This window comes from Falco biarmicus, chromosome 16 (assembly GCF_023638135.1).
Source record: "Falco biarmicus isolate bFalBia1 chromosome 16, bFalBia1.pri, whole genome shotgun sequence".
Lineage (NCBI taxonomy): Eukaryota > Metazoa > Chordata > Aves > Falconiformes > Falconidae > Falco > Falco biarmicus.
In genome coordinates this window covers 3,448,298-3,472,109 of record NC_079303.1, presented here as the reverse complement: position 1 = coordinate 3,472,109, position 23,812 = coordinate 3,448,298, and the positions used below count along the sequence as shown (strand labels likewise).

The 23,812-nt window shown below is 42.7% G+C and overlaps 2 protein-coding genes across 23 annotated transcripts; one reads left to right on the top strand and one right to left on the bottom strand.

The window, feature by feature from the left end:
- Positions 1-2,725: 2,725 nt before the first annotated feature.
- On the bottom strand, positions 2,726-19,040 carry NFYA (nuclear transcription factor Y subunit alpha). Of its 18 annotated transcripts, none has more exons than XM_056361464.1 (10): positions 18,905-19,040; positions 15,719-15,840; positions 13,960-14,046; positions 11,493-11,639; positions 10,076-10,207; positions 9,296-9,401; positions 8,599-8,765; positions 7,624-7,797; positions 7,140-7,241; positions 2,726-6,348 (listed from the first exon to the last, which is right to left on the bottom strand). In XM_056361464.1, the coding sequence occupies exons 2-10, from the start codon at positions 15,791-15,793 to the stop codon at positions 6,295-6,297; spliced, it is 1,044 nt and encodes a 347-aa protein (XP_056217439.1). In that variant the 5' UTR covers positions 15,794-15,840; positions 18,905-19,040; the 3' UTR covers positions 2,726-6,294. The 18 variants fall into 18 exon arrangements, with proteins under 18 accessions (XP_056217439.1, XP_056217442.1, XP_056217438.1 ...); XM_056361467.1 differs by having other exon boundaries at positions 13,960-14,043; XM_056361463.1 differs by lacking the exon at positions 18,905-19,040 and adding an exon at positions 17,938-18,355.
- On the top strand, positions 18,508-23,007 carry OARD1 (O-acyl-ADP-ribose deacylase 1). 5 transcript variants are annotated; one of them, XM_056361486.1, is made up of 6 exons: positions 18,508-18,672; positions 19,781-19,848; positions 20,363-20,507; positions 20,657-20,715; positions 21,102-21,214; positions 21,518-23,007. In XM_056361486.1, the coding sequence occupies exons 2-6, from the start codon at positions 19,813-19,815 to the stop codon at positions 21,618-21,620; spliced, it is 456 nt and encodes a 151-aa protein (XP_056217461.1). In that variant the 5' UTR covers positions 18,508-18,672; positions 19,781-19,812; the 3' UTR covers positions 21,621-23,007. The 5 variants fall into 5 exon arrangements, with proteins under 5 accessions (XP_056217461.1, XP_056217457.1, XP_056217458.1 ...); XM_056361482.1 differs by lacking the exon at positions 18,508-18,672 and adding an exon at positions 19,252-19,270; XM_056361483.1 differs by lacking the exon at positions 18,508-18,672 and adding an exon at positions 19,301-19,462.
- The last annotated feature ends 805 nt before the right edge of the window (positions 23,008-23,812 follow it).

The following is a 23,812-nucleotide window of genomic DNA, read 5'->3' as shown; positions in this document are numbered from 1 at the left end:
AAGGGCACTGTAAGAACAGAAAAAAATCATATAATAAATTATACTCTGAAGATTCTGCTAAAGTCATCATAGTACTATGCCACCTAAGTGCCTTCCGGTAGCAGTTTTGCAAACTGGGTAAAATTTGCCATATGCCTAAGCAGCCAGGGAGATTTGAGCAAAAGGCAGAGATGAAAAGGACAACGTCTTATTAGCCACTGTGGAAACCATCCAGTTCTGCTCCATGTCTTGAAACACCCACAAAAAGCGAAATGGGAAAGTCAACTGAATTTTGGATATACTGCAACTACAGAGACCAAGGCATCTTCTGCTAGACAAAATGAAGTTGACTCACTCGTACCTTCCCTCTTCCTCTGGAAGTCACTGAAACATGAGAATGTTTTTGGAACAAATGATTGTATCTAACCCCTCCAAGTACAAAGAATTAGCAAAGTGTTTCATGAAGAACCTGAAGAAAAAGAAAACTCAGCTTTCCAACCCTATTCACTTCACATTAGTAGTACATAATTTTATTAATTCTATTCACTTTAGAACATTTGTTCAATTGTTCTCAACTTCCTGCCTAGCAATTGCAAAATACTGATTACCACATAGGAAAACCAAGCAGTATGCGACAAGATCCTGGCAACTGTGACTAGCACAAGATTAGCAGATCAACTTCTCTCCGAAGTGAAGGATTACTTTAAATCAGTCTGCTCCTGTTCTTGTTAGGGAACTGAAAAGAATTTCAAATTAAGAATAAAGCAAAAAGCTGTAAAAAGCAGTATCTGAGTAGCTCTGTAATCAGGTAACTTACTATGGGCCCAAGGGCATTCCGTCTGGGCCCACAATGCCTGCTTACTCCCTTGGACCACTGCCCTTCATGCTCTTCTGCGTTCCTGAATCTTCAGCTGCGAGGTCCTCAAGGATTTATTCTGCTCTATTTGCCAAGAATCACACTTCCAGCATATCTGCATTTCACCACGATTGCAGAGCTGCCAGCAACGCAGTGACAGAAAACCAGGCCAGCTTTCTTCAGGACCCACGCTGACTGCCAGCCTGTGGCGGCTTCGCAGCACACAACGGAGCCCGAGTTAGGAGGCCAGATCCTGTACGTGTGGCGGGGGGGAAAGGGCATCTTCAGAAGGTATTTCCAAACAGCAGGATGTGACTGGATGCTCTGAACTGCCTGCTGGAGAAACTTCTCTGTCACCTGTGGGGACACCATCCTATCCCCATTTTGACACTTAACACTGGCAGTATGGCGATGGCCCGTTATAAAGGGCATTAGAAGTACGCACCAATTTCCCATTAGAGCTCTGAGACCACCTCAGTGTAGCTAAATACAAACTCACCCAGTATTTCCAAGCGATTTTACAGCCAGTGTAAAGATGTCACTCGCAGTTGGCTCACTTAGAAAACACTATGAAGGGGTCTATTGCAGGAGAAAGAACGCAATAGTGTTTGGAGTAAAACTTGCCTTTTTTGTTCTGTTTGTTGGGAGCTAGTGACATCCATGTCTGTTTTCAAGCACTGCTAGCGGAGAGATGCTTTTGCATCAGCGAGGGCAAAACGAGACCCCCTGACCTGCAGTGTTCTTTCAAGAACACAGCATATAGCTACAAACGTGTGCAGTTCAGTGTGCCCCTGCTAGGATTGCCTACCCCAGGAACACAGGAAAAAAAAAAAAAAAATAGGCAGAACTTAGTATCTTGCTTTTTGATATGGCTGCTTTTAACCCAAAGAGCTTTGCAAACTGTAAACACACACAGGAACTGTTTCAACAATACTGTACATACAACTACCTGATACCATACAAAAGATTGCTGAACAGTGTAGAACCTCAGCCTTGATAAAAGTATTTACATTATTGTAGTGAATGTTTAAGTTACAATACTGCTGAGAGATCCCGAGCAGCACACGTGGAAGAAACAGCATGCCTGCGAGGGATTAGCAGGCAGACATGGAAACTGGCTCTCCCTTAAACCTTTCAAAGCCTGCCCAATCCTCTTAAGAGGAATACTCCCTTTTGTGCCAAAACACAAGGAATAAGCTCTTTCTAAGGGTGTCCATTCAGTCACATTTGGCCAAAAAAAGATAACATGATACTTGGGAATCTGGGGACAAGAAAGATTCACCATCCTGGAAGGTAACCAAAAATATAAAGGAATGAATGTCTTACAAAGAAGAGAATTTGAGTCACATGAAGTTGGATCTCTTAAACTTACGCAACTCTGGACAGATTCCATCGCTGCATCCATAGGGCACTCCCTGTGCTCCAGAGCAGCTTCTGCATCAGCACTGGATTCTTTTGCATGGCCCTTCAGGGCTAATTATTCAATTCAACAAATCCTGCAGCAAGCACGCAGAGACTGAAATGTCACCGAAGGATGCCGAGCATTATGCCAACAGATATCCAGAAGCTGGCTAGGCATGGATGGGACACAGTGCAACTACCAGGCGTGTTTCTCTTCATTATTAGAATGGTAAGTTTTTCTTTCAAGCGGTAACTGCAGTGCATCCTCTTTCCTCCCAGCCCAGACTTGCTGCACATTTTCCCCACACTCGAAGAACACACAGAAGCAATGCTGGCCAGCTTGGAGCAACTCTCCTTCCCTCCCCAGCTCAGTGAGGCCATCTCCCAACTTCAAGCGGGTCACAGCAGCTCCCCTGGACTCAGGGCTGAGAGGAAAGTCCTTCTTCCATCCTTCCTGCAGCCCCTCCTCAGGGCCCAAGCCAAAGCTGCTTCTCGGTTTATAATTTTTTATTAGCTGGATAGTGTACACAGTACTTACAATTGCATCTATTAAAGACCAAAATACACTTGAAAAAATGCATCATATAAAAAAAATTATAAACTTTTAACTATATACAAACTTTGCCTTAACGTTAATCTCAGTACCCTCCCACACCCATTCACAAATAAATGATTTTCTCCCCCCACTCCCCCCTTTTTAACATGCAAGGCCTTAAAGCCATTTAGCATCACTTGAGGACCATTTTCCACATCCCATTCTTTACACTCATATAAAACTGGTTTTTGATCGGTTCACCACTCCAGTGCTCTCTGGATCAATTGACCACATTTCTCCCCGAGCTGCTTCTTTTATCCTCATACACTCTTTCATGCACTCCTGAAGTGGAGTTTTTGCTCAAGTGTAGCCAATCCACAAAGAATTCTCATTTAATTACTAGAGAGGTTTGAACATGATGACATCTCCAATTTAACAAATTTACCCAGGAAAAGAAAGCAGACTTTTTTGGTAACATGTTGTTGACCGGTAACTCCAATCTCACCAAGCAAACACTACTTTTAGAAGTGATACACATAACCCAAAGCAAATGAAAAATATGACAGTAGCACTCAGGCTTTCACATCACTAAAGTATTAACGATAAAACTTCCTATATAACACAAATCCATAGGTCTTAATACACATTCTACAACAACAGATCAGAGAACCTATATATGAAGGGCTTATTGGGAGAAAAGTTCTAGCTGCTTTGAAGAAGTTTACAAGTTCTTTAAGAAAAGGATTACTCATTAAAAATAAAAACAACCAACCAAACCAAAAAACTATGTCAGAGCAATAATCTTGCTTCCCCAAGTTCCAGCTCTCAAGAGGGGGTTCTCCAGGACAGAGATTAGCTGTCAGTTGAAGACCAGAAATGGTATGGAGAGGCTGTCTTACTCCAGCACAGAAATATTCCTCCAGCCCATGAATACTCCACCGACAAAACGTACAGATGCTCTAAAAAAATATTTACAATAACGCTGCAAATTCTTTGTTATTCCTTCACTAAAAGAGAGCTACCTATTTCCTGAAATGGGTGACCTCACAAGAAATGCTAGATGAGAATTTCGTAGTCGCCAACTGAAGAAGTTAAGCACCGTGCTCTAACTGGCCAAGTATTTTAAGGCAGAAGCGACCAAAGGCACCAAAGATGCCATCAATGCAATGGAGGTAAACAAAGGCCTTTTAAATCACTAGACTAAAAATCCTAATGTAAGATATACGAGCAGAGCGCTAGATTACTGATATAATTCAAAACAAAACTGAAAGAAAGATTTATTTGCATGTCAAGAACTAGGCCACCTCCTCCCATCGCTGGTGTGTCAGTTTCTGTCTCAGCTTCAGTTCACTACATCAGCTGTGGTAAAGGTAAGAACAAGGAACTAAAATTCAGAAAAATGAACCAAACTAAATTTAGAAAATCCAGCTGCCTAACTACAAATACCAGATCTGCATTTCTTCACTGTTCTTTAACAGGCTATGTTCCTCCACAGGTGGCTGACCTAAACATTGTCATCCTTAGTATCTGGACAAGCATACTCTTCCTCCAAGATTGCCTGCTGGAAACGTAGAATTTAATGTTTCTCCACATTTCTGCCCCCTCTTCTTGCATTCCTTCCCATCTTCTCATACTCTTAGGTCTAGTATTTTTCTTTTATGCAAAGTAAATAGTATATTCAAGGCTCTGCCCTTTTGTATCCTCCCGGTCTTCTACAACTTGCTAATTTGTCCTCCATTTTGTATTTAGTCATAATTGTGACTTAGTCACAGTGAACGGGAAAAACATAGAGGGGAGATAATATGGGTTGTATTTTTCAAGTTGCATTTACTTTTTTTTTTGTCACTTGAAAACAGAGTTCACTGAATTTAAACCAGTCTCGCCTGTCCTTGGCTGCTTTCCTCAAGAACATCTCACCCTCTGCAACTTCACCTATTCAGGTCCATAATCACCTCCCTCAATGACAATGCCTGGCAGTTATTTCCAATCTCATGCTTAACTGCCACGATGCAGTTCTGGGTTTTAACTACAGAACACAAAAATTGGAGGAGAGAGGACTACAGCACACAGGTGATACACAGAGCATCTGTAAAACTCATTCAAGATGGCAGGAGACAGGCATGGAGAGATGCAAGTATCATCTGTTAAAATGCTTATGAACTACACCTTCCATCGCCAAATTTCAAATTAGTACAAACGGATCAAGCTTAAACTCTGTAATGAGCTACGGAATTATAGATAAAGATATGTTTTGTTGAGATACTCAGCCAGAAGTCATGAAAAAAATCCTTTTTTAAAAATGTAAGTACTCCTCCTTCATTAAGTACCACTTTTTTTTTTTATTTAAAGAGGATAATCTATAAAAAGCCTCAAAGGTTCATCAGTATCTGCCTTCATTTGTTTAACAGTCCTTCAGTTACATCAGGATGAGCCGAGTTGAGTTGCCCTATGCTTCTGCTGTCATGAAACAATCCCTCACTGTGCAGAATGAGAGAATTGTAGAACTGATTTAGACCAGACATCAAGAAAAACCGTCACAGAGGCGGTCAAGTGCTATCACTATGAGATTGCAGATTTTGTGTGTCTTTTGGAGGAACCATGCACTGGACTGGCAGGTTAGAAGGAAGAGTAAAAAGAAAAAATCTCCTTTGGAAGAGATTCACTTACGTCTTAATCCCTTTTATACTAGCAACAACTCCTCTTCCAAAGCAACAACCACTGGCAATAAACAGACCAAAAAACACCCAGAGATTGCTTTTACTAATTAGATCCTTATCCCCACACATCACCCTCTCCCACCTTAATTCTTGGAACAGATACACAATATATCAAGTCCTGTAATAATCTTGAAATATTTCTATCATTGTCACTGGATGGCTGAACTTTTCCCAGAGAAGAGCTTGCTGTTTACATATTTTACAAGGTGGAACTTAAAAGAATCTCCCTTCAGTTTCTGCCAGTTCTGCCAGAAGTGCAGATGCAACAACAGGGAACAGTTCAGTTGATAATAAAATCCAAAGGTGTAAGGAATGGATGTAAATAACAAGTCTCTGCTGGGAAAACAAAGCACTGTCGTGTAGCCACGTCAGTGCTGGTCGCTATAAACTGGATTATGTCTCTAGAGAAGGGCCGTAACTCCAAGATGTCTTTGCTGGCCCTGCTTCAGCCTGCCAGAGTTATTGCTGATCACTGAGTCAGTGGCACACTCTCAGCCATGGCCAATCTTAATGCAAGAGGTGTTTAAAAGAAGAAAAAAAAAGGCATGAGCAGTCAGACTCTGAAATCCCTGTGCTGTATCAGAAGAGTGTACCGAGAAAGTCGTTAAGTCTCTATTTGTTGACTCAACTTCAGTTAAAATCTTGACCACACACTGAAAATGTGGTGCTTGTTCTGTAGAAAAGGATAGGCTGTGATATGGCGATTGTCCCACTGAAAGACTCACTTGATACACTGGAAAGGTAAGACAGACTTGCAGAAGGGACGGGAATTTTTTTCAGTTATTTTGATTTTCTTCAAGCAGTGGTTAGGAAACTCTGATCATCTGTGTCATTGCTTCTTCGTTGGCCTGAGTTGGATCCTACGGATACAAAATACGTACCATGTTGTAATTCAGCATTTTCCCGTAACAGCAGAGAGAATCACAGACACACAAGACTATCAAGAGGAGACACTCCTGCCACCTCCTTTGATGTCTAAACATGTCATATTTTTCCGGGGTTTTACAGGCCAGTGAAAGAGAATGGGATATATAGATCTTACTAGTTCCTAGTAATGAGTTGTTTCTGGTAATAGGGGAGACCAAGCACTGGTCTACTATTTGGGAAGGATTCTACTTCTGAGTAAGAAACAGTCTTTTGCTAAAGCCACAGGAATGCTTTAAAGCACTAATCAACAGCAGAATTTGCTAATTCTACTCTATTGTGTCCCTTCCTTTGAAAACCTGTCTTGCACTTTTTATGTAAATCAATATGCAGCTAAGAATCAGATAGCCACATTTTTTAATTTTCCATCAGATCTAAGATAAGGTGTATCTACTTTTAATTCATGTCCTTAAAAAATACTTCTGGTATGCAACCAGAAAGGCTGCAAAGACTGTATTTCTTAGGACAAATAAATACAAGCATTCTTTGTAAAACAATGTGAATACACTTCTATCAATATCACTATAATTACTCAAGGCAAATAGACACTTGCTTTCTACAAGAAGAGAGACAGAAGTTTTCTTTACAATGCCTGAAACAAATTCAAAGGAAGAAAATGACAAAGGTCAGCAGCCTAGCTCAAAAAGGAACAAATAAACCGGTACAAAGACACCTCTGAAGAACTGGAAGTGGCAGCTGTCCAAAGAACAGACAAAATTCTACTTACCTGCATATGAGGACTGTCTTTTTCCTTTGGTGAGAAGAAACGTCCACCTTCTCCCCGCTTCCTGGCCATGGCATGGCGATGCCGAGATTCATGCAAATATTTCTGCAACAATACGAAGGAAGTAATGAGAGACCAGCTTACTATTTCTAGTTCAGTATTTTCAGTAAGGCAAATTCCTGACCGCTAGAAAAGCCTACCCAATCCCTATCCTTCCCTGAAGATAAATTGTTTACAGTAAATGCTCATTTGCAACACTGCTACACAGCTGTTCAACAATTAAGAGCACACAAAGGAAGCATGACTGCCACTAAGGGGCTTAAAAAAAATAATTCTGATGGGGCTTATGAACAACAATGATGACAACAAAAATAAATTAAAAAAACCTGAAGAACACTAGGATCCTAGTCCTCATTTTCCAGCACAAGTGGTTTTTCTATGCCTTTCTCATAAAGCAACCCAGTATTAATCAGAGTTATTTTCTCACCCTTCTCTCTTTGGGAATTTTTCCCTCTGCTTCAAGCTTAGCACGTGCCTGCCTCCTCTTAAGGATCCGGTGATACTGCTTGGCGTTTACATAGAGGGGCTCTTCTTCCAGCATCTCTGCTCCAGGCAAAGGTATTCTCTGGATAGCCGGTACTGATCCAGCTCCAGGTACCATCTGTACAGAGAATACGTTTTTAGTACTTGTAGCTCAAAACACAAAGTGAATGCAAAAAAGTAATTAAAAAAAAAAAGAAAAGAAAAGTTAAAATGGAAATTGTTTGGGTTTTTTCAGATAATGCACCCACTTAAATTAAAAGGAGTAATAAAGTTCTCAAACTGCAGAACAAATTTAAACAAATCAATTACTTATCAGTCGTGCTTGGGTTTTTTCCCCGATAATGGTAAAATTTCAATACAACATACGGTTCTACAACCATGTTACTGCTTCTTGTAAAATTAAGCATACAGGACATGCCCATTGCTTCCCTTTCTTTTTTGTTATCACTTATTTAATTTATATGATAATTTCAGAGCATTTCTTAAGCAAATATTACTTGTAGAGCTGCTGACATCTAGTGGGGACGAACAATGAAATACAAGTTAAAAGGCCTCACTACAAAGAAATCAGAATCGGCAGAAAAAGGCCTCTTATGAATCACAGAAACAAATACTAAGGGATCCTCAAGAAAAGCAACAGTTAATTCAATCCTTTTAAACCTCTGCTTATCAGTTAACAGCTTATTTTGAATTTCAGTTTCTAGATTTTTGAACTCAGTCTGCTGTGGTAGCAAGTACAGAATATATAGATCACAATAAGACACAGGCCATTAAAACTGAAAACTTACTGCGTTTAAACTAATGGTCAGTCTTCCCAGTAGCTACCATATTAAGGTGACATGAATCTCAGAGAACAGTCTGCGTACAGACATCTTAAACCTCAATCTTTAGAAATATCAATGGAAAGTTAAACACATACCATAACCATTCCACCTGAATTGACAACATTTCCAGCAACCGGCAGCGTCACTGTGACAGTCCCTTGTCCACTACTAGTTGTATTGGTGTTGGCTCCTGTTTGGACAATTTGTGCTCCAGCCAAACTGGCTGCTGGAATGGTGATCATGCCTGTAACAGGGACTGTAACTTTAAGAAAATAAAACACAAAAGAACACACACACACACAAAAAAACAAAAAAAACAAAAACAAACCAAAAACACGCACACAAAAAGAAGGGAACACCATTAGTCCCACTTCTGTTTTTTATTCATTCATCCTTCCATAACAGGCAAAAAGATTCAGAAAAGCATTGCAAGTTATTAACTCCACCACCTGGTCCTCATACTTCCTATTTTTTGCATTTGTATCTGCACAGTAAACCTAGTGTCAGATAAGAGATCACGTACTCTCAGGTGCAAAAGCAAACTTAAGCGTTTCTATTCTAACACCCCTTGCCAAAGAAAAGAGCCATTTTTTAGTTTTCTGGGGCATGAACTGCAGACCAAATTCCTGTATAACAACATAAACATCTCTTCTTCCATTCACTATGCCAACAACTCGTATCACAGCACTCACAGCAGTACTAGCATTGCAACTCAATGTTTGACAATAATTACAAGATACAATACTATCAAAGATATTGAGAAGTTTTGACTCTTCACGCCAAAGCTCATACCTTGTTGGAGAATGGTTCCATCAGCGTTAACTGGCTGATAGACTATGGTCTGGCCTTCAGCTGCTTGTGCCACTTGTTGTCCTTGAACTGCTATTTGTTGCTGGGTCTAAACAAAAAAAAAAAAAAAAAAAAAAAAAAAGAACACAGTAACTTTACAAATTGCTTATTTTTCAAAGTTTACAATTCCTGAATTAACACATGGCGCTTAAAGTGTTTCAGGCATCTATTTCTTTTGCTTTATTACCAGCATCAAGAAATAGGATGGAGCACAAACCAACTGTAGACAAAATACCTAAAGCACATAGAACATACTTTTTCTAACAGTGTAGTATTTAATACTGAAAGAAACAAGTTCTAGCTTTCCTGTCTCACTATGAACATGTTAAAGGAACAACTATTCTGCTTAGAAATTTGATTTTGGTCCTAAACAAAAACATCAGCAGAAAACCCAGGTATGACTAGACTACATCACAAAATGGCGCAAGTATGAAATTAGCAATACTTCATGTTTTCAACTTTCAACAAATAGACAAAAACAACCATGAACCAATAAAATACAGAAACACAATGGATAAAAAAACATGCAATCTATTTATTCTGCCCCAGAGTTATGTACAAAAACACTACAAAACCGTGAAATTTATTCTCAAGTTCTCCTCAATATTAATAATTCCTCTTTTTTTTTTTTTTTTCTCCCCCTTTTTTACTTAACCGCATCTTAAGTCATTTGTTTCTCTTCCTGTTCCTCTCAAGAAAACCCTTTCATGCTGGTGCAGTTACCTGTGTCTGGCCAGCAGTAACTGCAGTCTGTGGCTGCTGTATAATGATCTGCTGGGTCTGGCCCTGCTGCCCCTGTACCTGCACAGCCTGCCCACCTTGAATCTGAATCTGACCTGGCTGGACCAACTGAATCTGTGGAAGAAAGAGTCAGAAAGGAACATTAACTATGCCTCTTATTTCTCCCTCCTTGGCCTCAGCATTACCAAATCATCTCTGAGGATGATTTACTGTTGCAAAGAAAAAGAAAGCACTGATTCTTCTCTTTTTCCATTTTAAAACGAAGATTTTAATCTTTTCCTCCCTGTGACACAGCAGTCACAACCATACAGAATAAACATAACATGCTGGTGTCATTATGCCCTAACAGTTCTCCACTGCTTACACAATAAAATGGTCAGAAGAAATAAATTTCTCACATCAAACTAAAATAGTAATACTCAGGTGAAAGAAAAATAAAAGAGGACTAAGATTTAAGATATCTGTAGAGTGTTAATTATCCAGCATACAGAGGTACTCCTGGATATATAAAAGTTGTCTTCAGCTTCGCAGAGAAGTCTTTCCACCAATATGGAACATTTGTTAGATTAAAAAAAGAGGAACTGGAATATGGTTTGAAGCTTGGGCTTAAAAACCCAGTTACGGATTTTCCTCCAACAACCAGACTGTAAAGAACCTAACACAAAATATACTGGTTTTCTACAAAATAAATTTAAAAAAAAAAACCACTAAATAAACCTCTCAAAACACTGAAACATCACATGCCTTCCTGGACTGTGCTCAACCCGACCCCTAAATCCCATTCTCAAATCACTACAACACTTCCATTATGCCACTGTTAAGAGTTTTTCCCTGTGCTTTTGAGGAACACACTTTGAGCACCTGTTTAAATTTTAAAACTGTCTTTTAGACAAATATTTCAAAATAATTACTTCTAACAGAATGCATCTTCTATACCTTCTACAGTATTACCTTCTGTGCAATGGACATGTTTAAATTCACCTTCACCCATCACATATTAGATGAACTCAAGCACAAGAGTTATTTTCAAGAAGCTTTCTTAAATAAACAAAATCCTCTTTCTGAGCCATAAATTGAGTAGGCACCAGATAACCAACTATACTGCAAGGGCCAGTTAAAATAAAAAATAAACAAACACAAAACCCCAAACCAACTCCAGCTGTATTTTAATGGACTTAATTTAAAAGGTTTGCCCCATCCCATAAAATACAAAAATCAGATACACAAACAAATTTCACTGCAAATTTCACGCAGCTCACTGCCAGATCCATTGCTGGAGAATGACCATCTCTGGCCAGTTTATTTTAAGAACACTGAGGCAAATGCACTATCTGACAAGGCGAAAACATCACAGTTCATTCTCTGCAATTTATCTTAAATAAAATGAGGGTTATCTCACCTGCTGCAATCCCTGTGTTCCAGAAACCGGGACTTGCATGATTGTCTGGCCCTGACTCCCAGGCACAGCCTGCACCATGATCGGCTGGCCAGTTGATGTGATCAGTTGACCTCCGCTTACTTGTACCATTAGTGGTTGACCCTGCACCTAGGAAATGGGAGAAAAAACCAAAAAGAACAATGAAAAAGTCTGGTGACATGAAGCCAGAAAGTGAAGTGGCTACCACATGAGGCTAAGTGCTTACCTATTTTAACGCAGTGACCAGAGAAACTGAGCAACAGTCACTAACCTGGGTTCATAATCAACATCAAATACCTTTAGTTTCTAAAACTTTCCATTATTAGCTACTGCACTTAGTAAAGGATCTTTTTCTGTTGCAGTCCAACCAAAATTTCCACGGCTAATTGCAGCAGAGCATGAAAAGCATGGCTAAACTTTCCAGACATAGTAACTACCTTTATGCACAGCCCAAGAGCAAAGTGTAATAAGAGAAACTTCATTATCCACACAATTATTCCTAATTTTTAACTGATGTTCCTAATGAGAAAGCTCTAAATAAGCTAATTCTGACTAAGAGATTCTGAGGTAGCTTCAACTCTCTCCAATTAAATGCTTTGAACATTTCCATTTCCTAACTGATATGTAGCATGTGACGTTCTTAGAGAACCTTTTCATGGTTAAGTGGCACTATGAATGTAACAACACAAAATGTAGTTCAGTAAGGAAGAGCGAAATAGAATGAGCAGCAGCTCCCTCTTGGCCCAACAAGGCTTACAGCAGACTTATAAATATGGCATAAGAGTCTCGGTGCTCTTGAACCAGGTATGTCTCTGTCACTAGGAAAAAGGCCAATGAAAAGAAAATCAAGGGGGAAACCTCTGTTTTAACACTCTTACCCACTAAGTCCCCAAACTCCCCAAAATATATTTTTCAAAATACCACCATACCTCCATGGCTTAAATGTGAAATGAGTCTGATGAACTAGGTCATCACTTTACCACGCTCTAAGTTAGTTAGAAACAAGAGCAACACGTGATAAAAAAAATCACCAACTTCTTGGGGTTTTTTACTTCTACATTTCAAGACTATGCGCTAGCAAACGCTGACTCTTCAAGAACTGTAGAATACCAGGCTAAATATCAGTACAGATTTTCAGCACATACTGAACTACCTACAAAAACCTTCACTTTGCATAGTTCAAATTATAAGTTAGTGAATTATATGCTAACACATCCACAGAAACAACCACAGCTGCACCTCAGTGATCAACGCCCTGCATAGAATGTTATGACTCTACAGGTCACCCAACATCCTTGCAACACTGTGCTGTTCCTCAGCCTTGTAACTATCAAGTACAAAACCCTAACAAAAATGAGTAAGTACTTGTTTTGTATTACCACAGGGAGAGAGAGGGGGGGGTAAGCATGCTCATGTCAGCCACAGAGAAGCACAGTCAGCAGTACAATACCCAATTAGCAGAAAGAAAAATGATACATTCCAGGATTCTTGTTAATGCACTAGAACAAGCCAAAAAAAAAAAAAAGGGGGGGGGGGGGGCGGGGGATGGGGGGGACACGACACGCATATAATGATGACCAGGAGGCCACAGTGACCCAAGCAATTCAAGTCAGCCAGCTTTTCATATTTTAACTCTGAACATAAAAAATGCTGTGTTCAACTTGACACCTGGGCAAGACCATCCCAGCCTTTTAGAAAACCTCCTCCTCCGAAGACTTAAAAAAACAAAGAAAACTAAAATACTGAGTGAAAAATGCACAACTAAGCTGCTGCAGCTATCCAGGATTTATTGACTCCTTTAAAAGCCTCCTACGTGAGCTAATGAAATTAAGTTTGCAAGACAGAAAATACTTCACATTGAAACAAATCAGCAAAAAACTTGCATTTCTTTCCAGTTTGTGATGCATTTACTGTTAGAGTACATACTTCTCCTGGGTTTCCCTGTGTTGTTCACATGTAAATAAGAGGCCAATATTGCCCTCTGGCGCCCCTTTTAATCACAGATGAAAAAGTTTCACTCTTCAAGCTCATGGGTCATCCACCACCTTTCTGTCTTTCATGTAGTGAAGACACAGAACTACTCACAGGATATAAGAAGTCTAATCTCCTTGAAACTAGAAGAAATCTCTGGATTGTATCCCTTGACTGTCACTTCCTCGTCTTGGTGGTTTTTTCCTTTTAAATCCCATTCCAACCTCTATTCACTTTCAGAATTACAGCAGCATGAATTCATGAATGCATCAGGGTGTCTGCCGTGCAGCTGAGTTCCAATGAAAAGCTATAATCCCCAGCACTTCACTGGAAACCCGACCGCTAGCGTAAAGCACAGCTACTACTGCTAACAAATTTTCCTGTTCCTATTTCAAACCCTGGAAAAAACACAGCATTAGATATGTGGCGATGGTGAGAGTCATGCAGTGCTCACAAACACAATTAGAGAGATCACCACTACCTGGAGGGTCTGGACTTGCTGGCCTGAGGCGGATGCCACCTGGGCCTCAGTCTGCAGCTGGACAGCAGTGACACCACCCTGCTGCTGGGAATAGGAACAGGAATAGCTTGAAACATGGAAATGCACAGCTCTGACAAGAGACGACGACACTTTGCTGGAAGAGGGTGAATTTAAATTTCATACACTGCTCTTGGAACGTAAGGCACGTGAATACGTTTAGCAAACCTGAGAATGGAATACCAACAAAACTGCATGTGATACTGACAGACTGCAATATCCTGAACAAAAATCGCTTACAAAGCACATGAAAGATTATTTCCTAGAATTTAAAATCTCATCTTCAGTGGTTTTGGACTGCTATCTTTCTGCTTAACATTTCCTTTCACTGCCCAGGTTTCTTACTGTGAAGAGGTTCCAGATTTTTGTCAGACTTACTAATTACAATAAAGGCTATAAATTCCTTTCTGCACAGAACAGCAGCACAGATGACTACAGTCTAAGCTTCATCTATGTCACCCCTGCATCAATGTCTTCCCACCACTGACCTTGAAGGACAATCTTGAGAGGTTGCAAGAGCAGTTAAATCTAGAAGCCTTTTCTATCTTTAGCCTCTTTAGTAAGAGTCCAAAAATAATCTGTGTTAGCATTTGGGAGATGAAGGACATCTCTCTACTAAAAGCTGTACTACAACAAGCCTGTTTAAAAAAAATATTTTACAAAAACATGTCATGTCAAATACATCAAGGCTTTAAGAGTGTGTACTAAAAAGGAAGCCAGTATGTTTTTACCTCCCTTTTACCTACAAAGTGTCAATAAACCCAAACGTATCTTTGGTTATCTGCTAGAAGCAGCTATTTTTGATAATTCTTAATATGTAATTTTTAAACCTCAAGAACAATCTTGTTCTGACTGAAAAAGTCAACTTTAGCTAAGTTCAATGGAAGAAGCTGGTCCCCACTATCACTCAAACAGGCTGATGACAAACCAAAGTATCTCTCACTGAAAATATAATCCAGTGGCTCGTTCATTTGCATGACAAAACTAAGAAACTCCTCTTGCCTTGAACTAGAACAAACATAAGATGCAACAAAAACTCAGCAGCAGCACAGCTCATCTGAAAATGCATTACTGTATCTGAATGTGTAAAGCTTAACAACAGAAAAATCTGTAAGCCCTTAAAAAAATGCAGCCCTACGCATCTGCATATCATAACATGAAGTAGAAACTTTCTGGAATGGATCAATTCATTCAAGGCTACACGTTTTGTTGCAAATCCTGTACTGTGTGTTTGTTTTGATGTACCTGTATTATCTCAATAAATATTTCTTCGGAGAAAGCCGGAGAAAGCCTCTAGGGGCTTGAACAAAACCTATTTCAATTTGGGGAAGGAATCTACGTTGTTTCTTGTGGACAACTGACTATTTCTATTAATAGTCTGTTTCCTCCATTTTCAGAGAGGATTTTTTACCTTACTCATCTCACTACCAGTTTGCAAACTCCCTACTACACTGAAATTCGGTAACTTGTAGATCTGCATTTTTATTCATATTATAAAAAGTGTTTTTTTTTAAAAAAAACCATATTTACTCTGACTTCAAGTCAAGTCAGATCACTGATCTGGTGACAAAAGTCAGGTAAACACATACCCAGACAGTATCATGAAGCATCTTGCTGGTTCCATGAAACTCTGACAAGTACAGAAAGATTTGTAACTCGGCACTGGCAATGCAAGCTCACCCGTTATCACTTCCCATACCTGCTGCTGAATCTGTCCAGCCTGCACAACGATCTGCTCTGTGGAACTGTTACTATTCGCTGTGTACTGCTCCATAGTGCTTCAGTTCCAACACGGTAAAAGGCACACCTCAGTCTGTGTATCTGGCAAGGCAAGTTAAAAAGGCACATGATTATAGTCCTAAGGTTTGAAATTTGTATTATCTTACAGTAGCTGAAAAGCAAACCATCTGCTGACATTGAGGACAGAGCCACAGAGTAAGAGCCAGTTTAATCAAGGACATACCTCTTTCATAATGTTGAGTAACAAAACTAGAATTGTAATTTCAAGAACACCTAACGTGACTGAGAAACAAAAAGTATCTCAACCTCAATTCTGTCATTATCTTCAGTGAATCAAACAGTAGCCGCGAGCCTGTCTCTCTTGCTATTTTACCCCTGGAGTTTGCATAGTCTGGGCTACAGACAGTTGCCTACACCGCGTATTGGTGGAGGAGAGGGGTGTTATTGCTAAAAAACTTGACAAAATACAAAGTTTAGGTGTAAAACCAAACTATATTTCAAGAATTCAACACGGCTAAATGAAACTCTCTCTCCTTCCCCAACTACACAGCACCCCCTCCTCACAGCTCTTTCTCCTCTTACTTTCATATATTTTGAAAATAGCCAGCGGACTTCTTGCTGCCTCCACCCTTTAACTGCCTCTCATTCCTTGGACCCTTGCCTACACATACGAAGAACACACTGTTGAAATAAAGTACTCGGTTCCATTACCTCCTTTCTCCCTCACATTTCTCCTCGGTTGATCAACAAGGGAAGAACTCTTACTATTACTTTGAATGAAGTATTTCATTTACGCTATAATTGAACAAATACCTACCACGTTAGTGCAAAAGCAGCCTGTAACTTTAATAAAAGAAGTCTGAAGCAACAAAAAAACAGGTTCCTTCAGTTTTCAAAGAAACACACAAAACATTTCGTCAAAAGCTTAACTGTAACAGTTGCTGTAGTTACTACTGTAATGACACCTCTCACACTTCCTGCTCTTTAAAACATTATTTGTACTTCAGTGTCTGGCATTTATCCTAAGAACACTTCAGTTTTTCAACTTACTCCTCACTGTGGCCTAAGAAGACATACAATCATTTCACATTTTGTTACTTTCTTGCTTGTTAACGCTAAATGTCACTTACCTGCAAACCCACCCAATTAACCAGTATGTATCACAACAGACCAGAAGCATGTTCGTTACAGGGGACGTAATACTGAGCCGCAATAATGTAAGAACTTTCTCTGTCCCTATCAGATCTTTTGTTCAGAATAAGGACCTATGTGGTGATGCTAACCCTGGAGATCACAAAGATAATCTCAGCCACAGCACCGAAAGGCACTACACCTTACTGCATTTTTAACTCTATCCTTGGCTCACTTAGGAACAGTTTTTCACAGCCTGACAGACTAAAAGAAGATAAACATTCTTTCTGAAGATGATGCTGCCTACCAAGGTTCCCATTTCGATTTTGCACTGTATGGTTTCTGCCCCAAATGCCTGGGGACCTGTCAGAAAACAGCTCCCACATTTCACTCTTCAGGGAAGTTATTTCAATAGCAAGCACAGGATGCCAGTAAACCAGTTGCCAGAAGTTCTCCAGCTTCCTTAACACCACAACCAATAATCAAGCACAGGCGTACCTCTACTAGGGAATGCTTCTTTACAGACCCCCACATCAGGCCCCTGTCTTGTTTATTTAAACTATTAACAGCATTGTGATCTTAACAATCTGCACCAGCTGTGGCTAGCCAAAGTTAGAAAAATTTACACCGGCTTGATCATGGTCCTCCAAGGGATTATTTCATTCCCTTCATTAAAACACAGCGCACTGGCGTTACTGTACCAAAGTTAAATTTTAAAGACCGGTGATCTGCTTTGATGGTATGCTCCTCCCATAGCTGATCTCACCAGCCAGCTCCGCCTCACTAGGCCCGTCTGGGCTGAAAATGACTTCATGTTCTAGTTCTGTCAGCATATATTCATATACGTACACACACATATATATATGAGGCTATAGAAGCTATATCGAAAACCGTTCCCTCAGCAGATGAGCTATGCCGAGAACAACGTAGCGTGACAAACCGTGCTGGGACTTGAGCTAGCTCAAAAGCCTCATTATTAAATGTGTTGCATCCTGAAGCAACGTTACTAACGGGCAGAAGTTTCTAGGGCAGACCCTGTCCACCTACCCGTGCGATCGCTGTCCTCTAAGGACACCAGCAGAGGACAGACACGCAGACGAAGCCAAAGACAGGATTTAACTAAAGAGCAGCACGGGCAGGCCACGCTCTTATCTCCCACTGCTGAGCAGAGTAAAACATCTGGTTCCCAGATTTTGTTTTCCAACCTCCTTATAACACATGCATGTCAGGGAGTTCACCCAGGGACGCTTTTATTTTGCTGCGGCAAGCCAGCCTCAAAGCTGGTCATTTTCTCGGCGGGCTGAGCAGGTGGAGCCCTGCCAGGAGGGAGGGGAAGGCCTGGCAGCCCCCCGCCCCGCAAAGGGCACTTTGTCCTGGCGGAGCAGCACGTGGCCGGCGACATTCGGCGCCCAGGTGCGCTGAGAGGAGGCGGGAGCGCCCCCCGCACCCCCGGGTGAGGGGAAGGGGGGGCAGCGGCCTGCCCCACCTCCCACGGGCAAGGCGGGGGGGGGGGGGGGGAAAGAGGAGGAGGAGGAGGAGCAGCCCGGGCTGCCCGCGGCCCATCTGTCAGCTGGGCCGGCGGGGAGGCTCACCCGCTCCGCTCCCCCCGCCCGGCCGGTGGAGGGCGGGGCCCTGCCGGCTCCCGTCCCAGCGGCCCCGCACGGGAGGCCTGTCCCCGCCGCGGAGGCCGGGCCCGCCGCGCGCCTCCCCTCCGCGGCCCAGGCCGCGCCCGCGCCTTCTCCTCCATCGCAGCCGCCCTCGGCCCCGCGCCAGCACCTCCCGGTACACCCCACCCGCCCCGGGCCCTCTCCTCCCGCGGTGCGGAGCCCCCGAGCCCTCTCCCCCCGGCCAGCCCCCCGCCCCCGGAGCGGCCGGGCCCCGTCCCCTCGCCTCCCCCAGTGCCCGGCCGGCCGGCCCCGGCCCTGCGAGCGGCCTCCTGACTGGTCACTCGGCCCCGCCAATCCCGGCGCTGGGGCCGGCGCTCGGGGGCTCCATATTGGCTGCTCGCACTCACCGTGCCTCGCTCCCCCGGTTCGGGTCCCGCGCTGATTGGCTCCGCTACCGGTCCCCGAAACCCAATCAGCGCCTCCACTCAGCCGCCGCGCAAAATGGCGCCCAACCCCGAACAAAGGCGAGAGAGGGGGCGGGCACGGGCGGCGCAGGCGCATGGCGGCGCCCGCCCCGGATGGCTCCGCCTCCCTCGCCGCGGCCCTCAGCGTCAGGCCCCGCCTACTTGCGGTTACTGCGCCTGCGCTTGGGGCCGGCGCTGCCAGCAACGCGCATGTGCAGGATGTGACCCCGCCCCTTTCTCCTCCTAATTCAGGCTCCGCCCCCCTCGTCCTACGCATGCGCCGGGGGGCTGCCCTGCGGAATGTTCTGGGCGAGTATCATAGAGAGGCCGTTCCTCCCGCCTGCCTAGAGAGGCGAGCCAGGGCGGCCATTTTGCCGTGACGAGGAGGCCGCGGCGGCGGACCGGAGCGGGGCGTGGGTTGGCTGATGTGGGGAGCGCTGGGGAGGTTCTTCGTGGCGCAAGCCCAGGCCCAGCGGATCGTTCTTCGCACCGCGCCCGCGGGTGTGGCCGGCTGAGGGGTTTCCTGACGGGGCAGGGGTGATTTGGAGAAGGATGGAGGGCCTGTGGGTGCCGGTTGAGTGGTGACCCTGCTCTGGGGCCTCCTTGCGCCTGGCGGGCTGGAGCTGTGGGGCTGAAGTGGGAAAGCTTGCGCCATGCTGTTCAGGCGTTTGGGCCTCCTCCTTTGATGTTTTCAAGGGGTGTCTTGGCCATCCCAGCAGTCCCACAGAAAAAGCAGGTTTAGCTGTGCACCATGTGGCACGCCAGCTTCTTGCCTAGTTTGGGGTTCCTAATAACTCTGTTTTTCTCTCATCTTTCCAGCTGCAGGAGCCTTCACCATAGCCCACGTTACCATGGCCACCCACTTGTCCAAGGATCACGAGGAGAGAGTGCGTAGAAAATGCATTATGTCGGTTACCGCTGTGATGCATGTCTCTGTAAAGAGGCCCAATTACCTGACAGTTGGCCGTATACCATGTAGCTTTTTGGAGGAAAGTAGGTGATATTGCTAAGTTCTTGTGCTTTTGTGCTTATGTCAGTGATGGAGATGCTGCACAACAGCACAGAGCTTACCCGCTTAACTAAATGAGGATATCCAGCACTGACACGCTCTAGTATGCTGAAGGTGTGCGCTAATCCAGTTGTACTCTATGACAAAATTTTCCTTTTTAAGCATTGATTTTGTAAAAGTAACTACTGAGCTGCCGTGGGATACTCATAACTGATCTTGTAGGAAAGATTGTTAGCTGTATATTGGGTTGGTAATTCATGCCAACTTGTGCAGTTGTGAGCTGAATCTTAATGCGTTAACACTTCAGCGTACAGGCTTGTCAGATTCCCTGTTCTTTGAGTCTGCACTCTTAGCTCCGTTTTACTTACCCTTCTGTTTGTGTTGCTTTCCAGATCAAATGTGTTAAGGGGGACCTTTTCTCATGCCCCCAGACGGACGCATTGGCTCATTGCATCAGTGAGGACTGTCGCATGGGTGCAGGCATAGCTGTTCTTTTTAAGAAAAAGTTTGGAGGCGTACAAGAGCTGTTGGATCAACGTGAGTGATACACGTGGGGTGGACATGCAGGAGCTGAAGGGAAAACCTTGATTTCCAGCAGTAAGGGTATTCCAAGCTACTTGGGGTGCAGGGGGCATTATGCAGTGGAGTGTAGCTGTTTTAAAAATACCTTAATTTCTTCACTTCAGAAAAGAAGACTGGGGAGGTGGCAGTTCTCCGAAGAGACGACCGATACATTTACTACCTGGTAAGAGTGGGACATCACTCAGGCACTTCCTTGTAACTAAACTATATTAGATAGGATGAAGGGGGGTTTAATAGCCCTGGTTTTTCAGGGTATGTCCTTCTAAATAAGGGATGTGAGATGTATTACTCAAATATTGCTAGTTGAGGAGAAGCCAAGCTGTCTTGGGTATATATGTTTAAACTTTAAATGGGAAGAACTATGTGCTAAATTACACTATTTTAAGCTGTGAAACTTACTTCTTTCCCCAAGGCGTCTTGTCTTCATGGTGGCAAGCCTGGGTGTGGAGTTTCAGAGCATAGTGGAATATGTTTTTTAAAAAAGAATGTGGTTTGCAGTGATCATGCTGGAGGCACAGCTGACCTTTTACATGTAACATGTGTACTTAGATTACGAAGAAGAAAGTTTCTCACAAACCAACATATGAGACTATGCGAAAGAGTTTAGAAGCCATGAAAGCTCACTGTCTGAACAATGGAGTTACTGACATTTCCATGCCTAGGTAAGAAAACTAGTTACTGCAATGTAAATACTGAGAGATGATCCCCTGCTGTGAAATAAGAGTTCCAAATATCCACTTCTATTCAACTCTTCTGTTCAATTGTGCAAATGAAATTTGCATTTCCCAATGCGTTTAAATGATAGCAAAACACAGGCTTGGTTGCTTCCTTATTTTAACTGCATTACGTTGGTTTATGGTGAGCTGAGTTAGTGCTACATAAAATTGTAGCTGCTTCAAGGGCTGGTTGTTCATAGCATGCTCCAAAAGAGGCCATTACAGTTGTTTTGATGTCTTATTTTCCAGGATTGGATGTGGACTTGACCGCCTGGAATGGGATAAAGTTTCAGCAATACTTGGGGAAGTGTTTGAAGACACAGATATAAAGATCACAGTTTACACGCTGTGAGCGAAAGAGTTTAAAGAGAGCCCCATTTCCCTTTCTTTCAGGAGTGGAAACCTGTTAAAATGATTAGGGGGGAAACTGCATGCTGAGCACATTCTTTGTCTGAGCATAGCTCACTCTCGTATCGTCACTGGCAGTGGCTTTTATCAACAACAACAAAAAAGCTCCAGAGCAGCTAATTTGGGAGGTGGTGCTCAGGGAGGCTGCGAAGAGGGCAGGCAGTTGGTGGTGTGCTAACCCTACAGCAGTTCCCAGTCTACCCCCACAAGCCACCAGATGTCACTGGTCCTCCACAGAGCACCTGCCTGTGCTGGAGCTTCTACTTAGAGCTGACAGTTCCTGTGCAGAGTGAAATTGGAGCTGTCTGTTGCTTAGGTATTTGTTGGTTTGTAGTTATGGTTGATAATGATGAGCTGTGGAGCCCTGTCGCTTTTTTTTTTTTAAGTTTTGGAATGTTTATATCTGGCATACAGTTCACAGGATAATTGTTACAGGATTAAAAACTTAATTTCTACCTTCTGGCCATAAATACAATTTTCTGTTAGGAGATTGTACTCACTTAAGAATTAGGCTGTCAACATTAAATAAATTGCTCTTCAGTAATCTGCTGTCGGATCAGAGCACAGTCCTTTTGGAAAACATACCGATGTCTGTCTGTGTTGTGGCTATGTGCTAGAGGGGAAGCCACATTTTGAAGGCAAACACTCAAAAAAAACACCTTTTGGGTGCATTTTCTGCTGTGTAATTGCTGTGGTTTTCAGAACTCAGTTTTCTGAGAATCCGCATGTTTGAATCCACACTGTCAAAAGTCTTAGCATGGAGTTTAAGGTTGATTTTTTCCTATTTCTTTTTTTAACTGCATTTGTAATTTAGCTGTTATACGTAGGTTGCTGTTTGATGTCACCAACAGCAGAAGCAAATCAGTAATATGGTTTATCAGATCGTTGGTAAACACTTGATTTTGGAAAGTTTGGTTCTGGTACCAAAGAAGTACCGTGTACTCTGCATTTCCTTTATGTTTGGTTTTTCCCACCCTCCCAAAGTAACAGATCTTTCGGACTTCGCGTACTGGATGGCCAGAAGAATGCCAGATGTACTGAATAAACCTAAAAGATGGGACATAACAGTTGAGAAATTTGTAGTATACCATAGGGTTCCTAATTGGTTTTCACTATTAATTGAATGGTAGAGTGTTTTCTGTTCTTAGCATTGTGGTTAGTCTGTATTGTGTGGTTTCTTTGCTGATGCAGTTCTGCAAATCCTGTTTGTGTCTTTAAGAGCTTCATATTATTTCCCTGTTTGTTGATCATCTTTTGTAAACTTGGTTTTGGTGGATAATTACTGTAGCTAAATACGCAACTGGAAAAAAAAATAAACTCGGTAAGATACACAGGAACATGGATTATTGAGCTAATCAGGAGCGGGCATCAAGACTGCTCAGTGATTTAGTCCTTACACTTTTTTTTTTTTTTTTTAATGTAGTGACAAAGAGATGAAACCCATAGTGGCTTCACAAAGGTGTTCTTACTGCTGCACGTTTTTTCAGCCTTGAAAATTTATGCCAAGAGTGTAGTGCAGTTGACTGAGGTAAGAGATGGGTGCAGTCAGCAGTTTTACATGTCTGCGTCTAGCATCCTTCCAGCTTGTGACAGTGCAGGAGAATCATAGGATCACCACAGATCGGGTTGAAAGGGACCTTAAAGATACGTAGTTCCCACCCCCTGCCACGGGCAGGGACATCTTTCACTAGACCATGTTTCTCCAAGCCCCATCCAGCTTGACCTTGAATGCTTCCAGGGATGGGGCACCCACAGCTTCTATGGGTGACCTGTTCCCAGTGCCTCGCCACCCTCACGATAAAGTATCTAACCTAAATCTACCCTCTTTCAGTTTAAAACAGTTACCCCTTGTCTTAACACTTCAGGCCCTATTAAAAAGTGTATCCCCATCTTTCTTACAAGCCCCATTTAAGCACTGGAAGGCTGGTAAAGGTTTCCTGGAGCCTTCTCCAAGCTGAACAACCCCAACTCTCAGCCCGTCCTTATAGGAGAGGTGCTCCAGCCCTCTGACCTTCTTCATGGCCTCTGGGGTTTCTCCGTCAGGTCCAGGAGAAACCAAGGAAGAACAAACCCTATCTGACTCAGTTTCTTAGCCAGTGTGTGTCCCCCATGACCCCTTACTTGGTCTGTGCCTAG